Source organism: Erinaceus europaeus, chromosome 10 (genome assembly GCF_950295315.1).
Source record: "Erinaceus europaeus chromosome 10, mEriEur2.1, whole genome shotgun sequence".
NCBI lineage: Eukaryota > Metazoa > Chordata > Mammalia > Eulipotyphla > Erinaceidae > Erinaceus > Erinaceus europaeus.
This window is the reverse complement of record NC_080171.1, coordinates 116,037,455-116,059,857: the sequence shown is the minus strand read 5'-3', so window position 1 is coordinate 116,059,857 and position 22,403 is coordinate 116,037,455. Positions and strand designations below refer to the sequence as shown.

At 41.1% G+C, this 22,403-nt stretch overlaps 1 protein-coding gene and 1 non-coding gene across 4 annotated transcripts; both read left to right on the top strand.

The window, feature by feature from the left end:
• The first annotated feature begins 1,443 nt into the window (after positions 1 to 1,443).
• Positions 1,444 to 22,198, top strand: SEH1L (SEH1 like nucleoporin). Of its 3 annotated transcripts, none has more exons than XM_060200629.1 (9): positions 1,444 to 1,686; positions 6,891 to 6,941; positions 8,091 to 8,237; positions 9,990 to 10,201; positions 12,013 to 12,111; positions 13,979 to 14,119; positions 15,901 to 16,058; positions 18,173 to 18,323; positions 21,263 to 22,198. In XM_060200629.1, exons 1-9 carry the CDS (start codon positions 1,576 to 1,578, stop codon positions 21,588 to 21,590), a joined length of 1,398 nt encoding a protein of 465 aa, XP_060056612.1. In that variant the 5' UTR covers positions 1,444 to 1,575; the 3' UTR covers positions 21,591 to 22,198. The 3 variants fall into 3 exon arrangements, with proteins under 3 accessions (XP_060056612.1, XP_060056613.1, XP_060056614.1); XM_060200630.1 differs by having other exon boundaries at positions 1,445 to 1,686; positions 21,401 to 22,198; XM_060200631.1 differs by lacking the exon at positions 21,263 to 22,198 and adding an exon at positions 19,742 to 20,232 and having other exon boundaries at positions 1,447 to 1,686.
• Positions 5,492 to 5,598, top strand: LOC132541014 (U6 spliceosomal RNA). The gene has a single exon (XR_009552209.1). It is a non-coding gene; the product is annotated as a U6 spliceosomal RNA (small nuclear RNA).
• Positions 22,199 to 22,403: the final 205 nt, after the last annotated feature.

Genomic DNA, 22,403 nt, shown 5'->3' with positions numbered 1-22,403 from the left:
CCACCTTTGCTGCAGTTTTTATGAGATGTCCGTGAAATGACAGAGTGCGATCGAGAGTAACGCCAAGATAGACTGGCTGGGCTTCATGCCTTTTCATTGATGTCTATCAATCCAGTCTTACTGACCCCCTGACTTTTCCATGTCTCCCTGACGACAACCATGCCTTGTTTTTCTTCAAAATTAGCTTAGAATTCCCAGCCCCTTCCTCAATCTCCACTCCCATTATAGCCACATTGTAAACTCAGACTTCCTGGCCCAAAGCTCCTTCCTCAATCTGCCTTTCCCAGTAGAGCCACATTGTCCTGGCCAGAATCCCCTTCCTTGCACTTCCTGTCCCACTATAGTAGACCCCCGGCTCCCTCCTAATATCCGCCCCCATCCCCTTTTCCTGAACGTGGTTAGTTGTTCCCATGTCCAGTAATGTATAAAAAGGCTCTGAAGATTGCCTTTGGTGTGCTTGCTGGCTTATACCCTTGCACATATACATATGGCTATATATGTATATCTATATATATCTTTTCCTTTGCTCATGACTCTGGGTGTCTCAGTCCTTGTTTGAAGGCATAGACAGAGTGCGTTTTGCACTGTTTCCCACAATTCAATTAGGAATCGCTCATATAGAAAGCTAGGTGATTTTAGAGATGAAAAGCAACTCGTAGAGAATAAAATAGTTGTGGAATTTCCTCTTTGCATCCCCAAACCAGAACAGCAAGGTCTTATGGTCAAAGATATGTTGAAACTTCCTTATCACTAACTCGCATTCTTGCTCTGCTTCTGTAAAAAAACCGCTTGCTTCCTGACGCCATGTAACCCTAGCTCCCCGGCGCCACAAATGATTTTTGGAGCGTCTGCCTTAAAGATAGCTAGAGACACGTCACCTGGCCCCCTAGAGAACCCCCACCCCAGACCCTTTAGAGGGTCTCGCCGGCCTGGGATCTCTTAGCTAGGATTTGTCTCCTGTCTTTGTAAGTCTGTGTACTGGCCTTATTTTCACTCTTTCAGACTTAAGAATGGATTCCTTATACTTCACTTATATACAGGAGTCGTGTCCGATTGTGTGGGTTCCAGTCGGCAGCGCGCTCTTTCCAACGTTAAGGGAACATGCACTGGACTGACTTAAGGCCGAGGATTATGGGTAGCACCTTAAGGTTTTAAATTTCCCTCAATTTTCATAATTGCATAAAGGATTCGTTGAAACGCTCATTAAGGAACCCGGAAGAGGTACAACTGGCAAGCACCGGCCGCCGTGCTGTCCCACGGAGGCTGCGCCATGACCGCGACTTCGCGGGGCATGACGGGGCGGGGGGCGGGACATGACGGGGCGAGGGGCGGGGCATGGCGGGGCGAGGGGCGGGACATGACGGGGCGAGGGCGGGGCATGACGGGGCGGGGGGCGGGACATGACGGTGCGAGGGGCGGGGCGAGGGGCGGCGCTGCGCGGGGACGCGCGGGCAGCACGCGCCGTGCGCGCGCCCCGGTGGCGGGTCCGGTGGGCTGCGGGCCGCGCGCCGCCGCGCTCGCCCTCTCTGGAGGCGGGAGGGGCAGACGGAGGCGACGCGGGCCCCGGCGGAAGCCATGTTCGTGGCGCGTAGTATCGCGGCGGACCATAAGGATCTCATCCATGATGTCTCTTTTGATTTCCACGGGCGGCGGATGGCGACCTGCTCCAGCGACCAGAGTGTCAAGGTGCGTGCGGACGGGGCCGAGCCCGGAAGGAGGGGGACATGGCCGCGTGCGCGACCTGCCGAGCGCAGGGGCCGGCGCGGAGGGAAGGCGTGGGAAGGATAGTTTCTCCCGATTCTGGGGGCGCGCCGCTACCTAAGACGCCGGGCAGGGAGCCGGGAGTCCCGGGAGGGCGGGGCAGGTCCCCCCCCATCCCCGCTGGTCGGGTCCGGCATTGTGGGTTCATCGCAGCCCCGGTGGTGCGGCCTGCGCCTGCGCAGAGTGGGCTGTAGGCGCGCGCCCGGCCGCGCGCTCCCGTCGGCGGACCCCGGGACCGCATCTGCTGCAAACTGGGCTCGGCCGCGGGAGTTTGAGTTGCGGACCGTTCAGGGCGAAGCTGCCTGGGGATTGAGCGAGCCGCTAGGCATCCTCGCTCCCCTGGGCGTGTTCTTTTCTTACTCTTTCGAATGGGGGAAGTTCACTTTTGTTTGGAGAGGAAGGGAGAATGCACATCGGTTTACATTCAAGTGCGGTTGCCTCTTTGCTGTTGAGTTGAATGGTGCTTTTGTTTTTTTAATTCGGTAGACAGGTGTGGTGGACTAGCTCGCGGGGACCGTGCGCCGCTTTGCCACGTGGGTGAGTCAGGTACTAGCCCTACCGCTTTGAAGGAAGCTTTGGAGCCGTGGTCTCTTTTCACTCACTCTCTGTCCCTGTCAATCAATCAATACCCGGGGGTGGGGGGGACATCATCTCTAGGCTGCGCTGACAAGCAGAATTTCAACAGTAGGAAGACATCTGGGACTTAGGAACCTCGTGATACTGTAAATGGCAGTAGGCTTGAAGAAGGAAATCGGGAGTGTGGATTATTTGAGTTCTCAACAAAACATAACAATTTATTATTGCTCTTTCATGTTTATCATCTTTGTTTGGTAGAGACAGAAATTGAAAGGGAAGGCCGAAGTTGAAAAACAAGATTAGAAAAGAAAACACAAGTAGAACCTGAAATGGAATTGGCGTATTGCACCAAAGTAAAAGACTCTGGGGTGGGTGGGTGGGGAGAATACAGGTCTATGAAGGATGATGAATGACATAGTGGGGGTTGTATTGTTAAATGGGAATCTGGGGAATGTTATGCATGTACAAACTATTGTATTTACTGTTGAATGTAAAACATTAATTCCCCAATAAAGAAATAAATTATTTAAAAAAAAAGAAATTGAAAGGGAAGAGGGAGGGAGAGACACCTGCAGCCCTGCTCCACCACTCACAAAGCTTTCCCCCTGCAGGTGGGGGCCGGCCTGGGGCTCAAACCGGGGTCCTTGCACATTGTAACATATGCGCTCAAGCAGGTGCGCCACCACCCCACCCAAAACATAACGATTTGAAGGATTTTTTACTCATTTTTCACAGCCAAGTTGGCTATGAAACACCTATTATCTGTTATAGTTACAGCAACTATTTTTCCCTTTAAAAACAGAGTAGTGCTGTCAAGTCCATGGAAAAACTTGTGTTGCAACTGATTGTTGTTATTATTAAAGATGTATTTATTTACCAGTGACAGGGAAGAGGAGAGGGTAAAGAGAACCACAGCATCACTCTGGCACATGAACTAGCAGGCATCGAGTTCAGAACCTCAGGCTTGTGAGTCCACTCTTATCCTCCTGGTCCAGTTGTTGTTGTTGTTATTTGCCTCCAGGGTTATTGCTGGGGCTTAGGAATCCACGACTCCTGGTGGCCATTTTTTTCCATTTTTGTTGCCCTTGTTGTTGCTATTGTTATTGCTGTTGTTGTTGGATAGGACAGAGAGAAATGGAGAGAGGAGGGGAAGACACAGACGGGGAGAGAAAGACAGACACCAGCAGACCTGCTTCACCGGCTGTGAAGAGACTCCCCGGAGCCGGGGGCTCGAACCGGGATCCTTCTACCGGTTGTTGCTTTTTGCGCCACGTGCTCTTAACCCGCTGCGCTACCGCATGACCCCCATTAATTTTTTTTTAAAGATTATTTTTAATATTTATTCCGTTTTTTGTTGCCCTTTTTTATTGTTGTAGTTATTGTTGTTGACGTTGTTGGCTAGGACAGAGAGAAATGGAGAGAGGAGGGGAAGACAGAGGGGGGGAGAGAAAGACAGACACCTGCAGACCTGCTTCACTCCTGTGAAGCGACTCCCCTGCAGCTGGGGAGCCCAGTTATTTTTAAGATACGGGGTGAAGGGTCTGGGTTGTGATGTACCTGGTTGCGCACACACATTACAGTTCACCCCCTTGGCCCCCACCATCGGGGGAGGGGAGCTTCACAATTGGTGAAATAGTGTTATAGCTGTCTCTCCCTCTCTATGTTAACCTTCCTTCGTGATTTCTCTCCATCTCTATCCAAACTAAATTCAAAAAGAATTGGGGGCGGGGCAGTAGCGCAGCGGGCTAAGCGCAGGTGGCGCAAAGCACAAGGACCGGCATAAGGATCCCGGTTCGAACCCCGGCTCCCCACCTGCAGGGGAGTCGCCTCACAGGCGGTGAAGCAGGTCTGCAGGTGTCTGTCTTTCCCTCCCCCTCTCTTGTCTTCCCCTCCTCTCTCCATTTCTCTCTGTCCTATCCAGCAACAATGGCAACAATAACAACAACCATAAACAAGGGCAACAGAAGGAAAATAAATGGCCTCCAGGAGCAGTGGATTGATATTGCAGTTACCGAACCCCAGCAATAACCTTGGAGGCAAAAAAAAAAGATTAAAAAGAATTATTTATTTGATAGAAATAGAGAGGGAAAGAGAAGACAGAGAGAGGGAGAGACACCTGCAGCACTGCTTTACCACTTGGAAAATGTTTTCCCTGCCGGTGGAGACTGGTGGCTTGGACCCAGGTCTGAACCTAGTACCTTGTACGTTGCAGCATGTGCACTCAGCCAGCTGCACCACCACGGGGCCCCCATAAATACTTAAAAAAAAAGTTGTCTGAAAAGTCATGACACATTTTTGCATAGAATAATATGACTTCTCCAACAAGCCAATGTGTTTGGGGGGGTAAGAAGGAGAGAGAGAGAGGAGAGAGAGCACAGTACTGTCCCACCACTGATGAAACTTTCCCTGTGTCTGGCATTCTCATGACTTTGTGCTTTTAAGTCCAAAGGTTAGGTTAGTAGTTTTTTTTTTTTTTTTTTTTTTAACATTCTTCTATTGAACATATCAAACACAGGTAACCACATTAACCACACTAAATGTGTCTTTCCTTCCTTTAAAAAAAATTTTTTTTTAAAGCTTTTATATATTTATTGATGAGAAAGATAGAGAGAAAGAACCAGACATCACTCTGGTACATGTGCTGCTGGGGCTTGAACTCAGGACCTCACGCTTGAGAGTTAAGTGCTTTATCCACTGAACCACCTCCCAGGCCACAGATTAATAGTGTTTTGTTTGTTTGTTTTTTGCCTCCAGGGTTATCACTGGGGCTCAGTGCTTGCACTGAGAATCCACTGCTCTTGGAGGCCATTTTTCCCATTTTGTTGCTCTTGTTGTAGTTGCTTTTGTTAATCGTAGTTATTGATGTCCTTGTTTTTGGATAGGACAGAGAGAAATGGAGAGAAGAGGGGAAGACAGAGGGGGAGAGATAGACACCTGCAGACCTGCTTCATCGCTTAGGAAGCGACCCCCTACAGGTGTGGGGAGCTGGGGGCTTGAACCAGGACCCTTACGCTGGTCCTTGGGCTTTGCTCCATGTGCACCTAACCCACTGTGCTACCACCCAGCCTCCCCCCCCAATAGTTTTGGTTTTATTTTTTTTTAATTATTTTTTAATAATTTATTTATTTATTTATTCATGAGAAAGACAGGAGGAGTGCTCGCTTCGGCAGCACATATACTAAAATTGGAACGATACAGAGAAGATTAGCATGGCCCCTGCGCAAGGATGACACGCAAATTCGTGAAGCGTTCCATATTTAAAAAAAAAAAAAAAAAAAAGACAGGAGGAGAGAAAGAACCAGCCATCACTCTGGTACCTGTGCTGCTGGGGATCGAACTCAGGACCTCATGTTTGGGAGTCTAGTGCCTTAGCCACTGTGCCACCTCCCGGACCACGAATTTTGGTTTTCTTTCTCCATATTAATAGGAATAAATTTCTTTTGGCTCAACACTTCAGGTTAAGACATATAAAGTGTATGCTTACACTCAGTGTGTTACATATGCATTTTTATTGAGTAAATTAATTTATTGGTTACAGAGCTAGGGTCTCATGCACAAGAAAGAGTTCCCTCTAGACCCTCTCTTTTCTTTCTTTCTTTCCTTTTTTTTTCATTCACATAGAAGGAGAAACACCACACACAGCACCAGCACTTTACCTCCCATGCTGTGCTGGGTCTGGGACCTGGGCTCACACATGGCAATGTATCCGTATTGCCCAGTGAACTCTGTCTACCCCAGTGTAGAGTAAGTTTGCTGGTATAATAATCAAGTCTTGTTTTTCTCGCTGTTGAGGCAATGCGCTTTCTCACATTAATACTGAACTAGCCTAAAGTGTGGGGCTTAAATAGTTTTGAGCACTGTCATCCTAAAGATTAACTGTATCCATATTTTAAGAAAAATCAGATAGTATAAGTTATCCTGTTAGCATAATTTATTTTGTGGTTAGTAAGTTCAGCATTTTGCTTTAACATTTATTGCATATCCAGTTCATCTTCATTACTTGTAGATGCTGTGTTTGTGAGTTTGCCTGCTCTGAAGTTTATTTGTAATCTCCAAATCAATATAATACTTTCACAGCCACTTATTGATAGAAACATAGTGGAGATATTGGGGTTACAGTATCCTCCATTCCAGCCAGTCTAGCGGGGTAAGGTTTTGTTTTTTTTTTTGGCTAATGTATCTTTAAACAGGCACACATAAAACATTGACTTCTGTGTTGATTGATTGACAGATATGTTGTGAGGAGAAGCTCTGATGAGTTCCCCTCTGTGTAGTCCCTAGGACAGAGGTTTAGTGTTATCTGACTTAGTGGTTTATAATAGCAACATTTTGGACCATAACAGTCATGGGACTATTGTGTACCTTAACTGCTTTTCAGCTCCTTGAGTACTCTGTAGTTAGTCCAGTCTGGTGTGTCTGGTGTGGCACACCCAAGGTTCTCAACAAATACCAGATTGATAGATTGATGAAAGGTATGTTCATCTGCCGATGGTATATGCTTGTCAGTTTTATGCTCACCTCTGCCCATATGCTTGTTCTTTACTTTTCTGTAGGTCTGGGATAAAAGTGAAAGTGGTGATTGGCACTGTACTGCTAGCTGGAAGGTAAGTGTATTTATGACTTAAAAAGTTTGAAACGTTTGGTGTATTTCACTGAAGTGAAGGACTTACCAACTACTGTATTATACTGTCAGCTGTAAACTATTACTCCCCCCAATTAAAAAAAAAAACTGAAATAGGGCTAGGTGGTATGGAACCTGGTTAAGTGCACATATTACAGTGCACAAGGACCCAGGTTCAAGCCCCTGACTCCCATCTTTGAGAATGGTGAAACAGTGCTGTAGCTATCTCTTTCTCCCTCTCTGTGTCCCCTTCCTTTCTTGAGCTCTCTGTCCTATCAGAATGAGAAAAATGAAATGTTATTTATTTAGTAGTAGTATTTATTTGGTGACTTACTGTTGAGTTTTTAAGAGAACTATAAAATTCATCATTCTTTTCCTGAGATGATCCTTTACATTTCTCATTAAAATAATGGAATCAGAGAGAGATCACAGCAGTAGCATACAGGACTTGGATGAGAGAGCCCTGAAGGTGTGGAGCGGAAATTATACCTGCTTCAGTGCATATGTTTTCATGTACAAGGACCCAGGCTCCAGCTCCCAGCTTCCACCTGCAGGGGGAGCTTCACAAACAGTGAAGCAGTGCTGCTGTTCTCTCTCTCTCCGTGTCTCTCTCTCGCTCTATCTCTATCCCCCTTTCAGTTTCTCAGTCTCTAGGAAGTAAAATAAGTACAGAATAATAATGTAGCAGTTTTCATATAGATAGATGCTGTTACTGAGGTTTAAGTTATTTTGTCATAATGTAGGGATTCAGCCTTCTCCATATTAGCTCACTTACTGAGAACTTATTTACAAGTGAAAAAATAGTAAGGCTAGTACAGTCTCTTCAAAAGCTTGGTTAGACAAAACTGAAGTCTCTTAGCATGAAAGTAGTTAACTTGAACCAGCTGGGTTTTCTTTATTGCTAATAGATTAAAATACTTCAGGCATGCACAATTCTAAATTTAGAATATTTTTCAAAGGTTAAGAAGCTCTTAAAGAATTCAACTTAAGTTTAATGTGGAATTGGATAGTGTTCTCTTACTGAAGTAAAAAAAAAAAAACACATTCTGCTTCTTCAAGTAAAACCTTAGGTGTGTAAAATCTGAATAATTTTCTTTCTTTCTTTCTTTTTTTTTTTTTTTTGATTCCTCAGACACATAGTGGATCTGTGTGGCGTGTGACTTGGGCCCATCCTGAATTTGGACAGGTTTTGGCTTCCTGTTCTTTTGACAGAACAGCTGCTGTATGGGAAGAAATAGTGGGAGAGTCTAATGATAAACTCCGAGGCCAGAGTCATTGGGTGAGACATTTGCTCCTTCTCGTGGGGAGAGGGAGCCGTTGGAACCCCGAGAGCTGAGGGCTTCTTTCTGAGAATGTGCTGTCGCATGTGGGAGATGTTGCCAGTTTCCTTTGTAGTTACTGTTTCCCTGTTTTTGTTTTTCCCTACTTGATTATTTAATCTTTTTGACACGGAGGAGTACTGTCAGCATTAATTGCAATTTTCTTGATGATCTGAAGTATTTGCTTTGTCAGAGTCCTCTCTTCCTCTGTTTTACACGAAACTTCTTCTCTCATGTAATAAGTAAAACAAATATATATTTTAAAAGGATATGATTTAATTGTTTTTAACATTTTGCATGACAGAATTACCTTTAAGAAATTCTAACAATGTGTAGTTTTAGATAATAACAGGACTGGTTGCTTAAGTGACACTTCTTTATTATTATTATATATAGTTTTTCCTTTTTTTTTTTTTTTTTTTCTATTGCCTCCAGGGTTATCGCTGGGGCTCAGTGCCTGCACTTTGAATCCACTACTCCTGGAGGCCATTTTTCCCTTTTTGTTGGCCTTGTTTATTGTTATTGCTATCGTGTTGTTGGATGGGACAGAGAGAAATCGAGAGATGAGGGGAAGACGGGAAGAGAAAGACAGACACCTGCAGACCTGCTTCACCGCCTGTAAAGCAGCAGGGGAGTGGGGGCTCCAACTCGGATCCTTGAGCAGGTCCCTGCGCTCTGTACCTCTCCCCCCCAGAGCTGAGTCTTTTCCAGTGTGTGCAGTGCCAGGGATCACATGTATGCAGGTCTCCCGTGTATTTGCTGAGCCACTTCCCAGCTTAGTGTTCTCTCACTAAGATATATAAACTACCCGGGTTTATATATCTTAGAGAACACTCCAGCACATGCTATGATGGGATCCATACTTGGGACCTCCTGCATGTAAGGGTTCCACTTTTCACTTTCCTACCGAGCTGCCTCTTGAACACCTCTTATATAACTGACTCAGCATTTAAAAAAAATTTCCTTTTTGTTGCCCTTGTTTTTTTTTTAAATATTTATTTTATTTATTTATTCCCTTTTGTTGCCCTTGTTGTTTTATTGTTGTAGTTATTATTGTTGTTGTCGTTGTTGGATAGGACAGAGAGAAATGGAGAGAGGAGGGGAAGACAGAGAGGAGGAGAGAAAGATAGACACCTGCAGACCTGCTTCACCACCTGTGAAGCGACTCCCCTGCAGGTGGGGAGCCGGGGTTCGAACCGGGATCCTTATGCCGGTCCTTGTGCTTTGCGCCACCTGCGCTTAACCCGCTGCGCTACAGCCTGACTCCCCCTTTTTTATTCTTGTTGATGGTGTCGTTGTTGGATAGGACAGAGAGAATGGAGAGAGGAGGGGAAGACAGAGGGGGAGAGAAAGACAGACACCTGCAGACCTGCTTCACCACCTGTGAAGCGACTCTTGCAGGTGGGGAGCCGGGGGTTTGAACTGCGATCCTTATGCCGGTCCTTGCGCTTTGCGCCATGTGCACTTCTTCTAGCGTTTGCCCTTCTTCCGTAGCCAGTCAACAGCGTCAGGTTGAGCCTGATGTAAAGTTTCGAGCCATGTGCACTTAACCCGCTGCACTACCTCCTGACTCCTTACTGACTCAGCATTTATACTTACCAAATCACAGAGGAGTTCTATGAGATTGCAGAGCCTGTGTTCTTTCCATTTTAACACTCTTTCAGTATATTTGTTTAGACTTGTTTGTTTTATTTATTCGTTTATTTTTATAGGTTAAGAGGACAACTCTAGTGGATAGTAGGACATCTGTCACTGATGTGAAATTCGCACCTAAGCATATGGGACTCATGTTAGCGACCTGTTCTGCGGACGGGATAGTAAGGATATACGAGGCACCGGATGTCATGAACCTTAGCCAGTGGTCCCTGCAGCACGAGATCTCATGCAAGCTAAGCTGTAGTTGCATTTCTTGGAACCCTTCAAGGTAGGTTTATACAGCAAAGCTGAGAAGACAGAAGTCGTAATTTCAGACTAAGTTCTTGATCATTTATTTTATAAAACTGTTAGTAAACAGTCATGTTCATTATTTTAAAACTTAAATTGTTACTGTCTTATATTTTATTAGTGATTTAATATTGATGCACACAATTAGGAGATAACGGTCTGATTCCACATCGTCCCCACCCCCAGAGCTCTGTGTCCCCATTTCCTCCACTGGAAACTGCAGGAGTTCTCCCAAGGTCATATCTATATTTATCCATCTTTTCTGTGGTCCTGCCTTTTCTTTTCCAAGTCACATCTACACCTGTTACTACATCCAAAGGTCCTTCCTTTTTTCCTTTTTTTCTTTTTTTCTCTGGGTCCTGATGGAGTTGAAGTTCAGAGCCCTCTGGTCATCTTCCCCTAACATTTCTCTTCTGGGAGTAAGGACCAATTTTTATTTTTATTTGTTTTTTTACCAAACCACTAATTAGCACTGGCTTATGGTGGTATGGTGGTGTGGAGGGATTGAACCTGGGGCTTGGGACCTCAGGCTTGAGAGTCTGTTTGCATAACCATTATGCTATCTACCCCTGCCCTGGACCAGAATTCTTCATGAGGTGCAGAAGATGAATAGGAATCCTTAATTTGATTTTATTTTGCTGAAATCCCCCCCCCTTTTTTTTTTTCCTTTGATAGTGGGAGAAAGAAGTCTCAAAACATTGCTCAGCTCTGATGTATAGGGCCTAGGGGAATCAAAACGGGGCTTCAGGCGTGCCTGTTTTTCTTTTAAAACATTGTTCACTAGAGCAGATTTCAGGTGGACCAGAAGTAAAGCAGAAGAGTGGTAGAGGCCTCCCTCCCACCCCCAAAATGTACCAAATGCTTGAAATCTTTTGGAAAAAAAAACTGGTTTGGATTTCATTAATATGAAAATATGAGAGGGCCTGGAAAACAGTAAAAAAGTCTTTTTTACAAAAAGACTCCCATGCTGAAGACTCCAAGGTTCCAGGTTAACTCCTCAGCACCAAACAGTGTCTGACTGAAAACAACAGTAATAAAAATCACAGAGAGGGTGAGGGAGACAACATGATGGTTATGCAGAAAGATTCATGGCTGAGCCTCTGAGGTCCCAGGCTTTTTTCTCTGCATGATTAATCAGAGCTGAGCTGTGGTTTAAAAAAAAAAAAAAAAGTAAGTAAAAAGTAAAGGATGGTAACGTAGCTGAATGTTCTTAAGGACAAGCCCTCTAAGGTATGGCTTTGGTAGATAGGTGATCGGTTACTGAAACAGGTCCACTTGTGTATTGTAAAGCTACTTGACACCATTAAAAAAAAAACTTGGGAGTCGGGCGGTAGGTAGCACACATGGTGCAAAGTGCAAGGACCGGTGTAAGGCATAAGGATCTGGGTTGGAGCCCCCGGCTCCCCACCTGCAGGGGAGTCGCTTCACAGGCTGTGAAGCAGGTCTGCAGGTGTCTCTTTCTTTCCCCCTCTCTGTCTTCTCCTCCTCTCTCTCCATTTCTGTCTGTCCTATCCAACAAGGACGACATCAATAACAACTACAACAACAACGAGAAACAACAAGGGCAACAAAAAGGGAAAGTAAATTAATAATAATAATAAAAAAGACTTTATTTTTCTTTTTTACCACAATGAGAAACAAGGGCAACAAAAAGGGAAAGGCATGAGAGTCTCTTTGCAAAACCATTATGCTCTCTACCCACACATCTCTCTTCCCCTAAAGACTGTTTACATTAAATACATGTGGATTTTGTTATTATTGCATAACATGCTTTTAACTTTTCATTTCTAGCTCTCGTGCTCATTCTCCCATGATAGCTGTAGGAAGTGATGACAGCAGTCCAAATGCAATGGCCAAGGTTCAGATTTTTGAATATAACGAAAACACCAGGTCAGTACTTGTTTGGTTTTAATTACTGACTCGCATTTAATTAAAAGTGCTGTTTCTTTATTAACTTCACGATACATTATTCATTATGTGTTGCCCGAAATATGCCGAGCTCTGTGCTAGATTTTTTTTTTTTTCCATCAGGGTTATTATGGGACTCAGTGCCTGCATGAGGAATCCATTGCTTCTGGTGGCCATTTATTCATTCATTTTTTTCTCTGTCTGATAGGACAGAGAAATTGAGGAGGGGGAGAGAGACAGAGAGATACTTGCAGTACTTGCTTCACTGCTTAGAAGCTTTCCTTCTAAGGTGGAGACGGGGGCTCGAACCCAGGTCCTTGCACAGGATAACGTGTGTGTTCAGTTAGGCGCGTCACTGCCTGGCCTCCTGTGCTAGATTTCCATAGTACAGAACTGAATGATGTAGCTGAGAAGGTGTTTGATTTCCCACTATGTAACATCTTGAGGTTAGAAATAAGTAAAAAGGGATGATGAGTGTTATAAACTGGAAGAATGAAGATGTCAAGACCTTGAATTTTTTTTTTTTTTTTTTTTAAGACCTTGAATCTTAATTCTTACTTGGGGGGACCTGAGCTAGTAAGGGGTCAGGAAGGCTCACCTATGAGGTGACTCCAAGGCCAAGTAGACATTAACTAGGTCTTTGAATGTATTTACATAATTCAAAAGACAAGGCCAAGGGTAGATAGCATAATAGTTATGCAAACAGACTCTCATGGCTGAGGCTCCAGAGTCCCAGATTCAATCCCCTAAACCAGCATAAGCAGAGCTGAGCAGTGCTCTGGTGTTTCTCTTTGCGGCTTTCCCTACATCTCTCTCAAAAATAAAAAATAAAAGAAAATAAACTATCCTTCAAGTCTGTTTTAAAAAAACCAACATATATATCATGAAGTGTGGATTCTGACAACCACAGTGAGAGTAATGTACATGAGCTTTTGTACTAGGACCATTTTACTAGTGAAGATTAGGAGACCAGCAAAGTAAAATAAATGAAGTCAAATTTAAGAGTCAGGATCAGTTAGTAGGCAGAGGAAAGAGTGTGGTTGAGTTTGCTCAGGGTAGTCATATGAGATGAACGCAACTGAATCAGAATAATTAGGCATACTGGCTTGAAGGTTTTGCAAGAGGAATGTTGGGGTGAATGTAAGTTCAAGCACAGAATACTGGGAACACCAGTATTTGAGAGCAAAGTGTTGGAAAGATGAGGTTAGGGATATCTGTCTTAACTCATCTCCAAAACTTGGGTTCTTCAGTTCGTTTCTGCTTTTGTCTTCATGTGGCCTCTTTCTCTGTGCATTTCTCTTCTTTCTTTTATGAGAACACTGGATATTGAAGCTCAGGTCTGCTGTAAATCTACAGTCATCTCATTCTGAAATCCTTAATTACATCTGCAAAGACTATTTTCAAATTCATATTTGCAGATTTCAGGTGTTAGGACTTGAACAATTATATACTCTATCATAAGCAATATGAAAATAAAATTGGGATGATTTGTGTGGATTTAACTTTTTTTCCTCTGCAATTTAAATATAAATAGTCTTTTTTTGGGGGTCGGGCAGTAGCACAGGGGGTTAAATGCACATGGTGTAAAACACAAGGTTCCCGGTTCGAGCCCCCCCAGCTCTCCCCACCTGCAGGGGAGTCGCTTCACAGGCGATGAAGCAGGTCTGCAGGTGTCTTATCTTTCTCTCGCTCTCTCTGTCTTCCCTTCTCTCTACATTTCTCTATGTCCTATCTGGCAACAACGGCATCAGTAACAATAATAACCACAACAATGATAAAAGCAACCAGGGCAACGAAAAGGAAAATAAATAAAGTATTAGAAAAATAAATAAATTGTCTTTTCCATTAGGAAATACGCAAAAGCTGAAACCCTCATGACAGTCACAGATCCTGTCCATGATATTGCATTTGCTCCAAACTTGGGAAGGTCTTTTCATATTCTAGCCATAGCAACCAAAGATGTGCGGATCTTTACGTTAAAGCCTGTGAGGTGAGTTTTTGAAGCTACAATTTTGTGGTGATAATTTGTAGCGCTCTTAATTCTTGATTGTTTTCATTTGTAATATAGAATACAGAAGTAACTTATGTGATTTGAAGGATGAAGAACTGAGTACAGAGAGGAGATTGATATTTTCTTTTTTAAAAATATTTTATTTATTAATGAGAAAGATAGGAGAAGAGAGAAAGAACTATACATCACTCTGGCACATGTGCTGCCGGGGATCGAACTCAGGACCTCATGCTTGAGTGTCCAAAGCCTTATCACTGCGCCACCTCCTGGACCACGATATTTTCTTAATTGTATTTTACTTAGTTTGATACTGACAGTGGATTTGATTGCCTGAGGGTAGCAGTCTGATGAGGGAAGTCGAATTAGCATTTAGACATTCTGTGAACAGTCTGTTTAGTTTTCATAATGAATTATGAGTTTTAGTTTCAATTTTTGTTTTGTTTGTGGTGCTGGAGCTATGCACATGTGCAATTCCACTGCTCTCAGAAGTTTTTCATCCTTTTAATTTCAAATATATGGAGAATGTAGGAGAGGCAGAGAGTAGGCGACACCATAGCACCTTACTATTTATTCATGGAGCTCTCTCTGGTGCCATAGTACTTCCACTTGGTGCCTGGGTCTGACCAAGCACATTTGGGACAGCAAGCACATTTTAAGACTCATGCTCTACTCAGTGAGTTGTGAGTTATCTCTCAGGCCCAACATTTTATTTTCCTTTTCTTTTTCCTTCTTCCTTCTTCCTTCTTTCATAAACTAATAATTGGCACAGAAGATGGTATAGGAGATATAGCATTGAATTCTCCGGTAGGAGGTCACAAGCTTGATCCCTGGCAGTATATAAGCCAGAATGATGCTTTGGTTACTCTTTCTCCTCCCACATTTCTCTCACTAATAAATCTCAAAATTTTGGTTCGGGAGGTGGCGCAGTGGTAAAAGCTTTGGTCTCTCAAGCATGAGGTCCTGAGTTCGATCCCCGGCAGCACATGTGCCAGAGTGATGTCTGGTTCTTTCTCTCTCCTTCTATCTTTCTCATACACATAAAACCTTAAAAAAAAAAAATCTCAAAATTGTTAGCGGTTTTGCTCCTCAACCTTGCTTGGAAAAATAAAATTCTCTCCCTTTTTTTTTTTTTTTCTTTTCTATGAAACAGTCACTGAGTATCATATATGTGGTAGAATTATGCTGAGACTTTTGAAGTCAAGTGAAAGTGCCGTGACCTAGCTCTTAGTGAACTCCTGGTGGGGGCAGATGTGTATTCGCATCTGGCAGTGGTCTGGGGCTAGTCAATCCGAGAGAGTGCCTCCTTAGTGCCTGGCACCACAAGAGAGCATCGTGTACAACAGAACAGATGCTTTGCTGCCTGCTCTTTTCTGTTTGTTTCTGAGAGAGGGTTGAGAGAACTAGAGCATCACCGGCACATTCGAGGCCAGGGATCATGACATCATGCTTGAGAGTCCAGTACCATCCACCGCACCACCTCTTGTTTTTTTCTGTTTTGAATGAATGAGTGGATGAATGAATGAGAATTAGGAAAGAAAAAAAAAAAAGAAGTGATAGAAGCACATAAACTTCAAGACCCAATGAAATGCTGACAAGCCTTGCCCGGTAAATAAATAAAATTAAATGGCAGCAGGTGAGACTATTTTAAAAAGTACATATATATATGTGTGTGTGTGTGTGTGTGTGTGTGTATATACAAACATTTATATATTCATATCATATATACATTTTTAATACCCGAGGAACTTTTTTATTAACAGGAAAGAACTTACTTCCTCTGGTGGACCAACAAAGTTTGAAATCCACATAGTGGCTCAGTTTGATAATCATAATTCTCAGGTCTGGCGAGTGAGTTGGAATATAACAGGAACAGTGCTAGCATCTTCAGGAGATGATGGCTGTGTGAGATTGTGGAAAGGTAAGATTGCAGTGAAGTCATTATTGCTTTATGTTGCAACTTCAGAATTTCCACTTAGCAATATAAATTCTGTTTTGAACCTTTACAAGCTTACCTGGCCATAGAAGTTAATGATTTATTAAAGTTTCCATATGAAAACAACTTTTCAAACTATAATTATAACAATATACATTATCTCCAGTAAAAAGCTCCTATTTGCAAAGAGACTTACATGCCTGAGGCTCCAAAGTCCCAGGTTCAATCCCCTGCACCACCATAAGCCAGAGATGAGTAGTGTTCTGGTGTTTCCCTGTCCTTGGTAAAAACAAAACAAAACAAAAAAAACAACATAAAAAAGAAAGAAAAGAATAACAAGCTGCTACTTACTGTAGTGTGACTTGTGTGGCCGCTTTCCAGATTTTCGCTCTCAGCTATCACTACAGTTACCTCTTATTTTATTAATTGCTTTTCTCAGTCCCCCCATATGCACACCTTTTCAAATATTTATTTTTTAAATTAAGATTTATTACATTACCAGGGCCGGGTGGTGACACACCTGGTCGAGCACGCATGGTACAATGCACAGGGACCTGGGTTCAAGCCCCCAGTCCCCACCTGCAAGGGGAAAGCTTTGCGAGTGTAACAGTGTGGCAGGTGTCTCTGTGTCTCGCCCTTCTCTACCACTCCCTTCCCTCTTGAGTTCTGGCTGTTTCTATCCAATCAAGATAATAAAAAGATTAAGAAAGTATATTTATTGCATTATTAACCAGAGAACCAGAGATTCACTCTGCCATATTCTATGCTGGGGATCATTCTTGGGTCCTAGCTGCGGCAAACCTACTGGGCAAGCAATCAAGCCCTAATAAAAGAAAATTTCTGTATTTTCCCTACTTCTTTACAACAGCCAAAATCTCAAGAATCTTAGGCTACTGACTGAAAAAGTTTTCTTCAAGTGCTAATCTGAGAGAGACTTTGGCTGGTCAGTTGATGTGATAGTGGTTACTGTAACGTGCTACAATTTACTTGGATGATTATGCATAACCTTAGAATTCAAAGTTATAATTTAAGGTCAGAGGGTCTATATAATTAGCTGAACGCAAAATGGTCAAATACGTTAATGTGATTAATACTTATTCTCTGGTCTTGATTTCAAAAATTGCTATAAAGAAATCAAAGAGGGCATTTCTCTCAAAAAAAGAAAGAAATAGGATGGGGATAGATAACATAATGATTATGCAAACAGACTCTCATGTCTGAGGCTCAGAAGTCTCAGGTTCAATCCCCTGATCAGTGCTCTGGTAAAAATAAATAAATTTAAGGCCTTTTAATATGAAATACATTCCAATTTTAATTATGTGAAGTTTTAAGAGAACTAGCTTAAAAAACAAAGTTGTTTTTTGTTTTTACCAGCCATCTCATTCCTTATAAGATAAATATGAATACACAGTTAGCAAATTACCACATTATAAAGTTAGTATCAAATTGTTTAATTATAGTAAACTTAGATTTGATATGTATGTAGGGTAATGGAGTTGTATTTCTATACTTCTCTCCATATGTTATGTGATTAAGTTCATGTTCTCAGAGGGCATAGAAAAATCTTTAGGTTTTGAGTGGCTGATTCAATATGGCCTAATTCTTTGAGTGAAATGGTCTGAGAAGCCCAAGTCAGGGAGCCAGTTGGGGTGGAGGGGAATGTCTCTTAGTCAGGAGGCAAATGGGTTACAGAGCCTTTGAAATCAAACTGCACTAAAGAAAGGTCTGGGTTAATTCTTCCACAGTCACAGACCGAATCCAGGAGTCCCTTTTGCTCCCGCCAAATTACTCAAACTATATTTTAGAAAATATAACCACGCTGAGTAAATAAATTAAATTATAACTTAAAAAAATTTTTTTTTATCAGAGCACTGTTCAGCTCTGGTTTATGGTGGTGTGGGGGATTGAACCTGGGACTTTAGAGCGTCAGGCATGAGAGTCTGTTTGCATAAGCATTATGTATCTATCCCCATCCTATTTCTTTCTTTTTTTGAGAGAGAAATGTTGACCCTCTTTGATTTCTTTAGTAGTGATTTTTGAAGTCAGGACCAGAGAATAAGTATCAATCACATTAATGTATTTGACCATTTTTCTTTCAGCTAATTATATGGACAATTGGAAGTGCACTGGTATTTTGAAAGGTAATGGGAGCCCTGTCAGTGGGAGTTCTCAGCAGGGAAACTCAAATCCTTCCCTAGGTTCAAATACCCCAAATCTTCAACATTCACTAAATGGATCTTCTGCTGGCAGGTAGGCTGTTGTGTGGGAACATTAGAAATGATCTTATTTCACTCTCATAGTTATGTTAACGTGTTACTTTATGAACTAGAAGCTAGAATGAGGACATTCACGCATACTTATGAATTATGTTTAGATATGCACATTGCTCACTTGGTGTTTGGCTTACTTGCTGGTCAGATTATATATATAATAAACTAAATTATATTCTGAAAGAGGGTTTATTAGAAATAGTTGTAATTTATTTCTGAAGTAGTAAAATGAAGAGGACATAAATAGTCCTGAGGATTCTAGCTCTAGGTGCGTAATAGCATACTTGTACTGGAAGTGTGACCTTAGAATCAAGTCAAACTGAAATGTAAAATTTATTAAGACTTTGCAGAAGAGTAAGTTAAATAGTCTGACTTTAATGTTTAAAACTTCCATGGAAATTGTAAGAGGAAATGTTAAGTTATGAGTTACTGTTTTTTTTTAAATTATATTTTAATTTTTTTTTATTGTTGTGGTAGTTGTTGTTGTTGAATAGGACAGAGAGAAATGGAAGGAGGAGGAGAAGACAGAGAGGGGAGAGAAAGACAGACAACTGCAGGCCTGCTTCACCACCTGTGAAGCAACTCCCGTGCAGGTGGGGAGTCAAACCGGGATTGTTATTTGGGCCCTTGCTCTTTGCGCCATGTGCGCTTAACCAGCTGCACTACCACCGGACTCCTATATTTTAATTTATAAGTAGAGTTTATATTTAATGTTTTAGATTCTTTAATGTTTGATGTGATCTAAAGTCATCCTTTTGTTTCATGTTCAAATTTCAACTATTAGATCTGTAAGTTAATATTATTGTAATGCCTTTGTGAATGATTTGGAATATGATTTAGGAATCTTCAGAGCACAGTCTTAAACTGTCACTTGGTATCCTATTATTAAAGAAGATAAGTGTATTTAAAATTTCCTCAACTGTTTTTATACAATTATATTTTTAATTATATTTTTCTAAAATTCTCCTATTCAACTTTAAGGTTTTAAGTAATTTCATAAAACAATTTCAGGCTACCATAGGAAACAGTATATATTGCTTTTTAAATTTAATTTTAGTTCTACCAGAGCATTGCTTAGCTCAGAGTTTGTTGGGGATGGGGGGAGTTGAATCTCAGACCAAGGCGCCTCAGGCTCTAAGTTGTTCTGCACAACTCTCACGACTATGATAATATGCTATTCCCCCAGCCCAAAGACTGCACATTCTAAAGATGATCTCATGAAACAAAGGGCAATGATTTTAATTTTTAAAAATCTGGGTTTTGGTAGCTCTTTGTACTGCATGTTTCTTTTATAAAGAGCTTTGAAGTTTTTATTTGTATTCTTAATTGTGCAATAAGCATGTGTGTTGGATCTGTGATGCATTTTCCCTTCTCCATCTGTATTATGTCCTTTAACAGAAAGCACAGCTGAGTACAAGCTAACTGGAGTCACTTTGCTGTTTTGCTGCTTGTTGCATGCACACAGGATTGGAAAGTGAGCTCCTTTCCCCTCCCCACGCGCCGTTTGACCTCTCCCAAGATACACCAGCAGCCTGCTTACTACTAAACGCAATCCAAAAGGCCTTTAAAAATACAGTGTATCTCTCTCTCTCTCTCTTTTTTTGTATTAGCCAGTTTATTGACACTATTGGAAACTTTTGAAATATAAATGGAGAGGCTTTTTTGTTGTGATATGTCACCAAAACAATTTTTTGAAATGTTCCCGAAACTTGGGCTTTAAAGTTAAAAGGACTCTTGTCATCCATAGAAATAGCTGGGAGGAGAAAAAAAAAAAAATCACTTTACTCCATTTGGAAAATATAGGTGTATTTCTTTTGTTTTCTAAAACAGTAAACTAAAATGATGAATTTTTATAATTTTAAGATTGAATAAATATTTTTCATAAAGATTGTTTTGAGTGCTAATTTGTTGATCTTTTGTAAAATTGGTTTATAAATTATTTGATTTGGTACAACTGTCATTTCCTTGTAAAAATTAAAAGTACTAGTAAAGGAGTGAAGTAGTAGTAGAATGCTAATAATTTAACTGTACAGTTTATAGCTGAATTAAACACTTGGTATTAACTCACTTATAATTTGGTAGTAAAATGAAAAATCTTTGCAAGTTTTCAGTTCCTAAATTCACCATTCACTAAAGAGACACATGTTTCTAAATGCACTTGTATATTCTTCTGGTGGAAATTCATGGCTTAATGTTTCACAAATAAACCTGAAGAGGTTTAAAACAAAATTCTTAAGAAAAGATAAAAGGAACAGTTTAAATTTTGTTTAAAATTTGCTTAAATCTACATGCCTGAAGAGTCTCGGGCACTTTAGGCTTTTGTAATTTGGCTGGCTGCTTGATTTAACTCTTTGACATTGAATTAAAACTATAAACCTTTATCTACAAAATACATAAAAATTACGGGTAAGTTATAAAATGGCAACAGGAGAACATTGGGAGGTAGTCTTTCAGCCCTTCTAGTTATCAAAATTTTGTGGCTGAAGATTTTTGTAGAAAAACAGCTAAGTTTATGCAAAGCTTGCAGTTCTTTGAAAATATGTTGCAATAATTTAGGCTAACGTGGAAGTATCTTGAATTGGTTCTCAGTATCATGTGCATTATTAAAACTTCTGTCTGCTGCTGCTACAAAGGAATCATTGCTTGATATAAAAAACTTAATAGATGTATAAATTTACAAGGTAACATTAAATATTTCTGAAGATTAGAACCTTAAATTATAAAAGTTGTCTTTGTGACATTTACACTGATAATTTTTTTTTTTTTTAGCAATTTAAGTTTAACCAATTATATTTCTTTAAAGTTTCTATATTTGCTTATTCAGGCTCAGTTTGAGTGAGAGTCTTTAATTTTTGCTATTATGTTTTGTTAGTTTTGGCATGAAGATACTAAAGTTTTTTTTTGTCTGTTTTTTTCCAGCATGTGTTTTCTCCTCTTTGGTTCTCTTTGTATTTACTACTTTTCTCTTTTTCTTCTTTTTTTTTTTTTTTTTCTCTCTTCCCCCCCTCCCCCTGTTGTTTTTGTTCTGGTGTTTTGTTCCTGTCTTCATTGTTTCAGGTATTTCTTTCCCCCTCTGGATTCCCCACGGGCTGGATCGAGATGGTCCAGTTATGCCCAGCTCCTTCCTCCTCCTCCTCTGGTAGAGTACTCTTGCGATGCTGACACTGCCAACCTCCAGTATCCTCACCCTCGCAGACGATCTCTCTCTCGACCTCTTAACCCCTTACCTGAGAATGAAGGGGTTTAAAACACTGATCTAACACTTGAAGGCCTTATTCAAGTGCTTGTGAAGGCTTTCATTCCTGGCTGCCTTTTGTTTATCTTCATTTCCTTTCAGAAGATTGTTTTTTTTTCTAATTTAGGTTCTGTCTTGCATGTATTACAGTCAGAACACAGTGTTTGGAACCTAAATGTGTTTGTGCTTCTGCATCAAAGGAAATGCTTCATTGGTTGATAACCTTTGATGAAATGAGATACTCACAAGTAGCATTAACTGTGAGAGTTACACTTGGTAGCTGATTTCAAAGTGCCTGTCTCATAATTTTCTTTTGAACTGATATCATGGTGTTAAGTTTCTTATAGTCTGTTATATTGATTAATGTGAAATCTTTGCATTATTGAAGCTCACTCTGCCTTTGAGACGTATTAGAAATTGCTTTTCATTTTACAGGCTAATGTTGCAAGGGACTTGTAAAATAAATCATTCCTGTGTATAAAGTGGCAAAACATAATATGGACTGTTTGGCATTTTTGTTTTTTAAATGAAATTGCCTCTCACTACTTGGAATTATTGTTTAAAACTTTTGTAATTGTTCTCCCAAGTAGGTTATTTAATAAAATGTATTTTAAAAGACATGAATCTTTATTTTTAGTCTGTTTCATAAAAAGAACATGTTCTGTTTTTTAAGTCTGCTCTCCTTTAAAAAAATCGATGTGCTAAAGAAAAAGTCAACTGAAAACTAGAGGCTGAACATGGCATTTATTTAAAAGGTAGAAAATCTAGAATTGACAGGTGTTATAGTAGGCATTAGATTAAAAAATTTTTTTTAATCTTTATTTT

Excerpts from the sequence above, each read along its gene's own strand:
- SEH1L (XM_060200629.1), top strand. The coding sequence starts at position 1,576 with ATGTTCGTGGCGCGTAGTATCGCGGCGGACCATAAGGATCTCATCCAT. Across the intron at positions 10,202-12,012 it reads ATTTCTTGGAACCCTTCAAG|CTCTCGTGCTCATTCTCCCA; the intron begins GTAGGTTTATAC and ends TTTCATTTCTAG. Across the intron at positions 16,059-18,172 it reads CTGTGTGAGATTGTGGAAAG|CTAATTATATGGACAATTGG; the intron begins GTAAGATTGCAG and ends TTTTTCTTTCAG.